General features: G+C 39.8%; 1 protein-coding gene across 1 annotated transcript in view; it reads right to left on the bottom strand.

Annotated features, from left to right (window-relative positions):
* Positions 1-4,695: 4,695 nt before the first annotated feature.
* Positions 4,696-11,741, bottom strand: part of LOC123982179 (BTB/POZ domain-containing protein KCTD9-like) — a 7,172-nt gene continuing 126 nt past the window's right edge. Inside the window, exons 2-11 of the mRNA XM_046067599.1 lie at positions 11,232-11,275; positions 9,967-10,054; positions 9,684-9,742; positions 9,446-9,574; positions 9,300-9,367; positions 9,110-9,205; positions 8,559-8,708; positions 7,419-7,524; positions 7,203-7,336; positions 4,696-7,111 (exon numbers count right to left, since the gene is read on the bottom strand). Coding sequence (XP_045923555.1) covers positions 6,995-7,111; positions 7,203-7,336; positions 7,419-7,524; positions 8,559-8,708; positions 9,110-9,205; positions 9,300-9,367; positions 9,446-9,574; positions 9,684-9,742; positions 9,967-10,054; positions 11,232-11,275 — 991 coding nt within the window. The 3' untranslated portion in view covers positions 4,696-6,994. The remainder of the gene's footprint in view (positions 7,112-7,202; positions 7,337-7,418; positions 7,525-8,558; positions 8,709-9,109; positions 9,206-9,299; positions 9,368-9,445; positions 9,575-9,683; positions 9,743-9,966; positions 10,055-11,231; positions 11,276-11,741) is intronic.

Here is an 11,741-nt window from a genome sequence, read left to right as displayed (position 1 = left end):
ACGTTGCGATGTTTCACAACATTAACCACTAGTTTCGTTAATTTTTTTTTATTATTGCTAACTTGACTGCTTGAGCTCTAAACATCCAAAAACAATGATTAAGGATACCCAAGGCAGGCCCAGACCAAGAGTCCACTCGTGACCGTTTGGGAATGTGTTGTTATGAAAACAATCAACATTTAGCTGTCTCTGGAACCTTATAGCTATAATAACACTTTATATTAAATATGGTGTTCCACAGGGATCAATGCGTTTGTTCTGTGTGTACATGCTTGGTCACATATTCAAAAAATACAACATAAATTATAATTTGTAGGCAGACAATAATAGTTGTGAAACTCCTTGTCAGAAGTCCAGGAACAGCGTCCGTGTTACTCTGGATATTCTATATTTCGATGTCAGTGCTATGAGCATCACAAATGAAAGTCCATTTACCTCCACAGTATTGAGGTGGAAGCGGAATAAAGTAAGTGGGGGAAGTTGTATGTGTGTGTTGTGTGTGTTTTTAAGTAAGTGTTGTTGTTTCTCCTTCTTATCGTTATCCAGGTTTCCTGTATTTGGCATGTGCCCTCTTTACCACAGTGCAACACTTTCTGTTTTTGCAGTAGTTGATACAGGGAGATGATACCTACAGAGACTGGACAAACCATACATAAAGTCTGTTTCCACTACAGGCCGTTTCCAGCAGAGATTTGTTTTTCCATCGGTCGCCGACGTCAGTCTCAAATGTCAAACATGTTGTAAAAAATCTTTACGAGACTGACCAGCAGCGACTGGATCTCATGACTTCAGGTTAGACTATTTACATATCACACAATGTGTGATTTTACCTGACTGCCAACACCAACTGACCCAGACTGGAACAGATCCGGCACGACAGTTCTAATGAAGTTTCCCGTCTTTAGCCAAAGGTTTGGAGCCATTTTTGACCCAGGTTGTGTATTTTGCTGGTTTAAAACTTCCTATAGAAAGACCCTCTCTCTCTCAGCAGTACAAACATCCCTCTGCATACACCACACCGTCTGAAACCCACCAGTGTTTATGACCAAACTGTAATAAGCACACTCAGCCCAAAAAGGTGTGCAGAGACCAGCCACTTCTACATAAATACTTCCGGCCCACAGGCATGCATTTTATTCCTTCTTATGAGCCAAGAACCCAGTCTGACCAAACATCAAGTGAAGCAATGCAGTTTTCTCCTGTTGGCTTACATCCCCACTGAAAATATACCCACCAGTGTTGCCAGGATGTTTTATACGAGCCAGGCCACCACAAAACTTATGTTGGTTAAATCAAAAGCCTTGACATGACATGGATCCAAGCTGCAAAATATGATGACCCAGATAAACCAGGGCTGATGAGCCTAATTATGATGGTGATGTGTGTGCTTAAGGAATGAAAGGAGGATCCAAACTGTGATAGCAAATAGGAGGGTTTTTTTGTCTTAAACCTGCAATAACTGATGTTTGACTCCATGGGGGCAACAGAAACAAACTGTGGACACAACATGATGTGATGAACTTGTTGGCAAACAGATCACACATCCGGCAGTTACAGAACAACATTAAGCTTTTCACAGCAGGGCGCTTTTTCTTAACCAACAGCTGCCTTCTGTGGCAGACACTTTAAAACTGCTCTAATCAATATTTTCATATTTATAATAGATTATATGAGTATGTGTAAATTAAAAGGTCATTCATAGCTAGGAACCCACAGAAAATTATCACCACCACGAGTGTTATTTAGGTTTTCTAGTTTGCAAACTTTGCTCTCATTAACCTCATTTCAGCTGTTTTTAGCCCAAACACCTGTAATAAACATGTTGTGCCGGAAATTATGTGTTACGTTGTCTCAGTACCGGGTCTGGACCTCGAATGAGTATTTGGCTTTGTGAACCTTTCAGACGTGTGGGCCCTTTGAGGGTCCCAACCTGTAGGTTGACTTTCATTGAAGTTCATTAAAGAATAGTCTCTTGAGATTCAGCATCTCATTTTCATGAGACAAATCTGGGGGGGTCGACTTACCTTAACCTATATTAATACATTATATTAGCAAAGTCCAGTAAAGTAGTATAAAGCAGCATAAAAGTGAAACGCTAAAGTACCTTAAAATTTTACTTAAGTAGAGTACTTAATTTCCACCACTGCTGCTGAACCAACTGCAAACAAGTTCACAATAAGAACATTTAGCAAGTAATAATATAAGTTCAAGTGGCTGAAAATCACCTCCTGCAGCTTTAAGGGCCTGAATTCTCCAAGCGTTCAGGATGCGATACAGCTTGAGTTGAGAAACACCCTCCTGTGTTTTGTGACTGTGGTTTACAGATGCATTGAACTATGATTGGACCAGTTGCCCACTGGCGTTGTCTCTCGACCACAAACCACCAATCAAGCCCCTCCACCTACAGCCTCATTTCCCCACGTAAACACACCACCACATTATGCTGTAGTGGTCGGAAAAGGGACAGCAGCACCACAGATATAGCAAAGCAGAGGGAACACAGCTCCATCATGTTCTTGCCATCATAGAGAGCTCAGATCGTCTGTTGATTCCCAGATCCCAGGGGGGCACCTGTTTACATGTTCCTGTGTTTACACTCAAGCCAGAATGCATGTGTACATAAATGAACCGCAGATGTAAACTGTAAACGCAAGCCAAATCACCATCTGCAATGGTTGCAAACAAGACAAACAAAAATAAATGAAGCAGGAGAGCTGGGGTCGGGGCCCGGATCGACACCACAGAGAGGAAGTTATATTTTTCAACAAATCTCATGTGCAGACTCAAACCAACAGTGAATGTATGTCCTAACAGGTCCTGTGTCACATCCTGATATATGTTCTCCCTCTGTGCCACAAGGCTCCATTGTTGTCCAAAAGCTTTCTCACATCAATGAGCCACACTGTTGCACCGGGTGAGATGTTCCTTTATCACCATAAATTGCATTACACTAAAAGAGCACTGCGCTCCCAGAATGCAGGGTTACTGGTGAGTCTCCAAAAGTAGACTGGGAGCCAGAGCGTTCAGCTATCAAGCTCCTCTCCTGTGGAACCAGGTTCCAGTTTGGCTTCAGGAGGCAGACACCATCTCCACATTACAGAATAGGCTTTCCTCTTTGATAAAGCTTATAGTTAGGGCTGGCCCAGGTGAGTCCTGAACCATCCCTTAGTTATGCTGCTATAGGCCTAGACTGCTTCCCATGATGCACTTAGCTCCTCTCCCTCTCCATCTGTATGCTTTGTTATCCCATTAATACATGTTACTAACTTGACTTCGTCCCTCTCCTCCTGTCGCTTTTTGGAGGCATTTCTGCAATGGGGTCTGGATCTGTGGTGGCGGGCTTCCTACTGCCCTTATGTTCTCTCTTAACACCTGCTACAACTATAATTAAAAATAGTCCTAATTATTATTATTATTATTATCATCGTTATTATTATTATGTGTATTATTACCACTACCATTACTTTTATTTTACATCTCTGTGTGCTCTCGTTTCTCCTGTCCTACTATACACACCGCTCAGCCATAACATTATGACCACCGACAGGTGAAGTAAACAACACTGGTTATCATTACCATGGCACCTGTCAGTGGGTGGGATATATTAGGCAGCAGGTGAACATTGTGTCCTCAAAGTTGATGTGTTAGAAGCAGGAAAAATGAGCAAGCGTAAGGCTATGAGCGACTGGGTCATAGCATCTACAAACCGGTCTGCAATGGTCAGTAATAAATCAAAAGTGGTCCAAGGATAGAAAAGCGGTGAACTGATGACAGGGTCATGGGCAACCAAGGCTTATTGCCCAATCCAACTGTAGGTCAAGTTGTTGATGCTGGTTCTGATAGAAAGGTGTCAGAACACACAGAGCATACACAAAGGAGTCCAAGCTTCAAAATCTGACTTTTACTCGTCAGATATTTTACACTGTGGTATTACTACTACTAGAATCGAAGTGCTTCCGCCGTTGAGTGTGGTTAATGTGTTCATGTTGGGATGTTAACACAAACTCTTAAATGTAAAGTGAAGCAATGACAGATACTCAGACAACACTGCCCTCTGCTGGGTTATCGAGCTACAACACTCAGCAAACGTCACTCTCCTTTACATGTTTTCCAAACACTATAAGGTTAATGGGAATAAATACAATGGAACCAGATGATTTGTTTTACATGTTCCATTTCTTTTTTTACATGATTCCACTTCACTGTATAATTATCGTAATTCATAATTAGGTATAAGGCAAACAGTACACATACAGAACTCACGACCTAGTGTTGTGCACTATACTGCAGTGCTCTCTCAAGTGAAGTGACTGTAGTGTGATTAGTAGCAGCAAAATCTAGTAAATGAAAGAGTAATATGTTAATATGTACTCTAACAGCGTACACCACGTGAATATATAATAAGTAGTAATAACATGTGTTTGTATTAATATATACAAATTATACAGTGTATGATGTAATAGAAATAGTAACAATACAATAGCTTTAACATAATCCAGTATAATATGTAGGATATAAAATATATTATAAGGTTAAATGTGGTAATATAGTATAACAGTATATATATTGTATAGTACAGCAATATAATATATTTAATAATTTAATTAATTATAATAATATAACTTAGTATGGGTATACTGTAGTATAGCATAGTATAATATATAAATTTTTTGTAACAAAGAAAACAAGAGAAAGTTTGAAGTAAAACATTTATTTAACTCTTTTTAGCACCTCGTGGTTTCACATTTCACAGCAGTTTACGTGTAACGTGCTTTGACTCTTGTAGCCGGTGACTTAAAGACAAAAAACACACACACACACACACTTAGAGAATGATTCAGTAGCAGTCACTAAAATATAAATGTTCCTGTTAGCACAGTAATTAACCAAACATCATGTTAAAACAGCAGAACCAGCACCATCATACCCAGACTCAGAAAAGGCTGTTTAATATTTCTAAAATACATCAGATTTAAAAATTTAGTTTTACAGGTTTGTCACATACTGCAGATGTAAATGTGCATTTTACATATGAACTGTTGTACAAGGCATTTTTACTTTTAACGTTTAATCACATAATAAGTAAGACCACAAACAGGACGACAACATTTCAGTAAGCAGCTGTCAGAGGTGGAGCTTGTTCAAATCCACGCAGTTCCACAAAGACTGAATATAGTTTATAGTATGTCAAACCCTAACCCCTAAAAAAAACACATCATTTAACAAAACTAGTTTATATGAGCCAAAAAAACAAAGTGCAAACCTAAATATCTGAGAAACTGAAACTATGGTTCATTTGTAGCAAAATCAAAATGTTGTTTCACCACATTCAAGTCTCTACACTTTAAATATTTGCTCCATCCCACTTTTATCCTGTCGTAGGTATAAACAGTGTTTCCAAATAGCTTTTACACTGTAGGTATTTAAATTATGAATATTTTATCCCGAAGCTGAAGTTGAGTTCAGTGTTTGCAGACATTGGAAAAATATGATATACAATTATCAGCATTTGGATTGATTACATTTAATTAAAATGTTTTTCAAACTACTTTAAACTGCTCATAAGAGTTTTGAAGGCATATGAATATCATAAAACTTGTCAAACTACTTTTATAAACAAAACTACATTCAACAGCCCACTGCTGTACAACTCTCCAGGGGACACACAGACCGTTGCAAAGCTTTGACGATGTGTAGAAAACTGTTTGATTAATCATGCCGACGCGTGTTGAGATTTGGTTCAGAGCAAAATACAAAGTTTGGCATTTATTGGTCATCATCACAGCGAGACATGTACAGAGAGAAATTAGTGAAGATACCGTTGACGGATATGGGATTTTCAAGACCAACACAGATTTGGATATTTGAGATATTTTATTTAAAATTAGATATTCTGATTTATCAGCCAATATTTTTTTTTCTCTTCTTCTTAAAAACACACAACATAAATAAAGATTATCTCTAGCCTGTGTTGTGTGTACTTATGAGAACTCACCAAGACACCATAACATAATGCAATCAAAAATGAAACTTTTTAATTGTTATGAATAGTATTTGAACTAAAGTACAGCGGATTATGTCAGCTGATTGTGGTGTTTGGTTATGTTTCCAACAGGGGAGTTGCTGAGTGCCCTCCGGTGGACAAACTATGCAACAACAACACTTAGAAATGGAGAGAAGTCAATCATGTTATTTTTTAAATGGTAATTTATCAGCTGTTATAAACACAGATATCAATTTATCGGCAATTAGCTCATATCACGCCGATTTATCGGTCGGGCTCTACTGGTGACAAATGTGTTTCATCATGAACAACAAATAAAAACAACATTTACGAGCGATGATTTGTTGTATGTATTTCACCTATAAATTTCCAAACTGCAAGTTAATCAATCTAAATAAGCATTTGTTCAAACTGATTCAACAATCTGCACATTAAACTTCTACTATCTTTAGAAATTTAAATACACAGGAAGCATTTCAAAAGCAAGTGATTAAAAAACAAGAAGTTGGAAATATATATGAAAACTAAAATGTATTCAAGCTGGGTTGTATTTATTTGTAGAATTTGGAGCTGAAACAATTGGTCGGTTAATTGATCAGTCGATTAGTTGGTTAAAAAGCCAAACATTTTTGGTTTTATCTTCTCTAATGCGACGGTTTTCTGCTTTTCTTTGTTTTAGACTGTTGGTCAGACAAAACAAAACTTTTAAAGATGTCGTAGGAAACTGAAACACTTTCACTATTTCTGGACATTTTAAACTCTAAAAAACTAATCAATTAATCACTAAAACAACTGAAGAAAACAATTTATTGTGAAAATATGTGTATGTATGGTATATGTTTGCATTTGTGAAAACCACACTTTGCTCAAATGTTGTCTTGTTGGTACTTGAGGATCATGAATCACACATTTGTCACATACTGAGACTAACTCCTCTCTGCTGGGAGTGTGTGCTGTGATTTAAAGCACTGTATGGAAGACTGTGGTGTTTTACCGCACACTCTGTGACATGTGCAGAGGAGTCAGCATCTCCTCAAAGATGGCTCCTTTCACATTTGAGCCTCTCAGGTTCGCCTCCTGAAGGTCACATCCTGATAAGTCACAGTTCTGAGAAAAACACCTGAACGTTATCACGGATTGAAATTCGTCTCACTTCGCAGGTTTAGGTGAATTATGGATGCACGGTGTGTGTTCTCACCTCCAGGTCTGTCCCAGCCAGTGTTGCTCCTCTTAGATTGCAGTTCTTCAGTTTGGCGTTTTTCAGTGTCGCGACCCTCAGGTTGATCCCCGTCATCTGACTCCCCTCCATGTCCACACCCTTCAGGTTGGCTCCTGCTGACACACACATTCACATATCAGTTCAGAACAAACCTCACCTGCTTAGGTGAAGAACACGTGTGGTTGGCTGCTTCACCCTCCAGATTGGCTTTGATTCCCGCGGGATCTTCAAAATTACAGCCTCTCAGTGAAGCTCCTTCCGCGTTGGTACACAGCATCTTCACACCCTGCAGATTAGCTGCCTGGGAGAGAGAGACACACACGAACATTAGGGATGCACCGAAATGAAAATTCTTGGCGGAAACCGAAACCTAATATAACAAAAGTAGATTCACATTTTTGCCATTTATTTTGCCTTTTTTTTTTTAACCGTTGCATAAATGAAATAGTCAAAATGTTTCTTTTTCCGGGGCCCGAGAGGGTCCGGTAAAGTAAGTTACATTTACTTTGAATGTACACATGTAATATGTTTTATACTTTCTGTGAATATAATCCAATTAATCTTATTTTCATACCGTACAGATGCTTTATTTTGAAAACCGAACAAAATCCAGTATCCTCGCGCTAAATTGATCAAGTCCGACCCAGTTTGATAAAAAATAATAATAATAATAATAATACTAATAATCTTTATTTGTAGAGCACTTTTCAAAAACAAGTTACAAAGTGCTTTAACAAGTGAAAAGACAATAATACTAAAATAAATAATAAATAATGTTGTTGTGGTCCTCGTAACATGAAGACTTCACAGCCTCTCTTCAGGCAGGACTCTCATACTGCAGCACTTGTCTTTGTGAAGAGACAAACTGACAGGATAAAGTCTCTAACCTGCCCGTCAGCTCGCTCTGTCTGTTTCAGCGGATTTACCATAAAGGCTTTAATACGTGTGCACTCCAGATTTAGGTGCGGCTGGCAAAAAATGTGAATGTACTTGTTCGGTGTTTGGCTAAAAATTACTTTTGGTGCATCCCTAACAGGCAACCTGGTGGGCTTCAAGGAGTTTTATACATCAAAGAACTTCTGTAAAAACCAAACCGGGCGTTTAATTGAGACCTGCGTTTATGTGTCAAACAGAGTTTGATGAAGGCTTGAAGTCACTTCAGATTAAAGCTAGGTGCCCAACACTCTTCAGTCATAAATACAACAGGAGCGTTAGGGCTGAAGTCTGTTAGGGTTAGTGGTTCAGGTTGAATGAATAAACTCAGGCTTCAGGAATGTGTTTACGCTCTGACGTTGAACCGTCCCACAAGTGATATTAAATGAGAAGAAAACTCACATCGAGACACGCCATGGACAGGTCTGCTCTCTCCAGGTTTGCCCCACTCAGGTTAGCATGGGTCAGGTTGGCTCCTCTCAGGTTGGCCATCTTAAAGTTGATGTAGCGCAGATCCAGACGAGACAGGTCTGCGCTGTTAAAGTTCAGACCCTGACAGAACACAAACATACAAAGTATCTGAGGGACTGTGCGTATGTTTCCGGGCTTTCCCACAGTGTTTATAGTGCAGACACCTAAACTGGACTAAAGACAGCCTCCGCTAACACCAGAACAAATATTGCACACTACCAGTCAAAAGTTTGGACAGAAATGTTGTGGTTTTTGAATGAAAAACACAGTTTGTCTATTAAAATAACAGAAATACAGTGTGGACATTGTTAATGTTGTAAATGATATAGTTGTCAAAAACAAAACTTTAGTTACTATTATATCACAATTATGTCAACACAGTTTCTCCCACACAGTGGATGAGACAGTCCCAAACAGGGCTACGGTAAACCCTGAAGGCGGTATGGGTGTTTGTGACAGTACGTGTGTTTATTTTTGTCTACCTGACACCGGAGCTCTGACTTGGTCGTCGTAGCCAACAGGAATCTAATAAACTCCTTGCGGCTCAGAGGTGAGTGGTCATCAGGGGGCTGAGAGGACTGAGCAGGAGAAACACATGTGGGGGGCTGAAACCACTGGCCCTGAAAATAACCTTCATTCAACAAAATGTGTGCTCTACACAGGCGCACATACCTTTATGAGGGTCTCCAGCTGTTCAGCAAGCTGCTCAATACCAAAGAAGCGAGCCTCTTCCAGCACACCTGCAGAGGAAAGACTAGATTAGAAAGCACGGTAATCTATGACTTGTTCAATACACATTAAAAGTGTGTGGTTTGTACCCAGAGGATTGATGCCTTCATTGATGATGAGCTGTCCGTGTCTCAGATAATTCAGAATGGGTTCAAAGTAGTCTGGACTGCGATCTATCAGGTAGGCCCCCTGAGAGTCCTGCTTGTTCCCCCAAATGTCTGAATTAAACACAAGATGAAAAAGCACAACAGCATTTATTGAAAACAAACAGATCAATCATTTATTTTTTTTAAGATAAAAAGTTGTGTGTTTATTGAGTGCCATTACCTTTCTCTCTGAACATGTGGGCCAGCATGCTCTCAGGCTCTTTACTGACCAGCGTGCTTCTGAGGACACACATACGGAAGCTATTTACATAAAACCTATACAGTTGAAGGAGGCAACCATGTTTCAGTAATGCCCAGCGGTTATTTAAACCAACTAAAACTGCAGTTTAAAGCTCCAATTCAAGAGGAGGAAAACAGCAAAACAGCAGGCTCATAAGCCTCAGTGTTTCCCATCCATGACGTTACAAACTGGAAAATGATGCATCAACAATGGACAAATTTACCTCGTGGTGGTGAAGCAGCGTCCACCGACGTTGAGCGTCAGCCAATCAGTCTGACCTTTTTCAAGGCCTCCGAGATCTTCCGGAGGATCTACACACAGGCGGAAGTACAAGGTAGATTTATCTGTCACATTACAACAGGGTGTAAAGAGTTTGTAACTCTCTTCTGCCGTGTAGCAGAAAATATGCACTATAGCAATATAAAAGCAATTTTAAAATGGTAATACACTGTGTACAGAAATACACTGGAGCAGTGCTGAGGATGAATTTGAGTTTTAAAGTCTAATGGCTTTGGGGGAAAATGCTGCTCTGCTGTCTTGAAGTGTCTCAGCAGAAACTCCTATATCTCTTCCCAGAAGGCAGCAGCATGAACAGGCTACAGTCCTTTAGTATCCTTTAATAAGTAACTGGCATACAATCAAGGAAACTTAACTAATAACAAAGAAGATGCATGACGAGCGATGCCGATACCAAAAAGTGGTCACACTCTTTTTTGTGTTGTTTCTGAGTCGTCTGTCATTGTTAGCGTTTGGTACACTGCTGTCAAATGCTGTTCTACTGTCACTTCACACCGTCACGTACTGATGTTATGGTGTCATGTGCTGATCCTTAGTGGTATGTCACTTTGACTAGTGGTATGTTGTTGCTGTTTCACCAACATATGGCATATGGAAATGTTACATCACTGGCGTTGACTGTTGATATATTGTTACTGTATGCCAAATAAAAACAGCATTCAACTTGTGTTCCACGGACAGGTGCCACTTTTCACACAGAGTTAGTGGGTAGCAGGTATTTTAATAACTGCTGTGAGTAAAAGAGTTAAAATGATCCAATATTTCACTCAAAAACAAACAAAGATTACAGAAGAATTCAAATTATGACTATACATTTGTGAATCACAACTTTGTTTTTCTTCTTTCCTCTCCTGTTAATCATCTCACAACCCCTCAGATTTAACTGGTGAACCTTTGGAGGGGCCCGAGCCCAAGGTTGGGAACCACTGGACTAAACTATCTGATTGTATATAAAGTAAAGTAAAACTAGTTAACTGTAAATAAAGTATAGCTGAAACTATGTGATTAAAAGTTAGTTACTAGCTGACTGACAGATTAGAGGATACTTTTTACTGCAGAATCGGTACTTTTACTTCTGGTAACGTTATTTTAAATACATTTTGCTGCTAACGTGCAAAGGACTAGTTTTACATTGTTGACTTGAAATTTTACTGAAGTATGTTCACTGCAGAGGATCTGCTTCAAACTTACCTTCAGATGAATCTTCCTCTGATATGTACAGCACATCATCATCTCTGCAGGCACAGACACACACCGGATTTATCAATTACATGAAAACAAACTGAACATTTCACTGCTTTCAAAGCTACAGGTGAACACATTACTCTGCAGGTCTCACCTATTATCAAAGCTACAGGTGAACTTAACACGCTCAAAACTGTGGAGATGACCGTGGAATTCAGGAGGAACCCCCCCCCCCCCCACTCTGCCCCCCGTCTGCCGGTGAATCCTTCAGGTTTCTGGGATCCACTATATCCCAGGACCTGAAGTGGGAGCCCAACACTGACACCATCATCAAGAAGGCCCAGCAGAGGATGTACTTCCTGCACCAGCTCAGGAAGCTCAACCTGCCTAAGGAGCTGCTGATCCACTTCTACACAGCCATCATCCAGTCTGTTCTCTGCACCTCCATCACTGTCTGGTTTGGATCTGCCACCAAAAAGGACAGGAGCAGACTACAACGGACAGTCAGGACTGCAG

The sequence above is a fragment of the Micropterus dolomieu genome, linkage group LG13 (assembly GCF_021292245.1).
Source record: "Micropterus dolomieu isolate WLL.071019.BEF.003 ecotype Adirondacks linkage group LG13, ASM2129224v1, whole genome shotgun sequence".
NCBI classification, from domain to species: domain Eukaryota; kingdom Metazoa; phylum Chordata; class Actinopteri; order Centrarchiformes; family Centrarchidae; genus Micropterus; species Micropterus dolomieu.
Note: the sequence above shows the minus strand (reverse complement) of the source record. Positions and strands in the feature narration are given on the sequence as shown.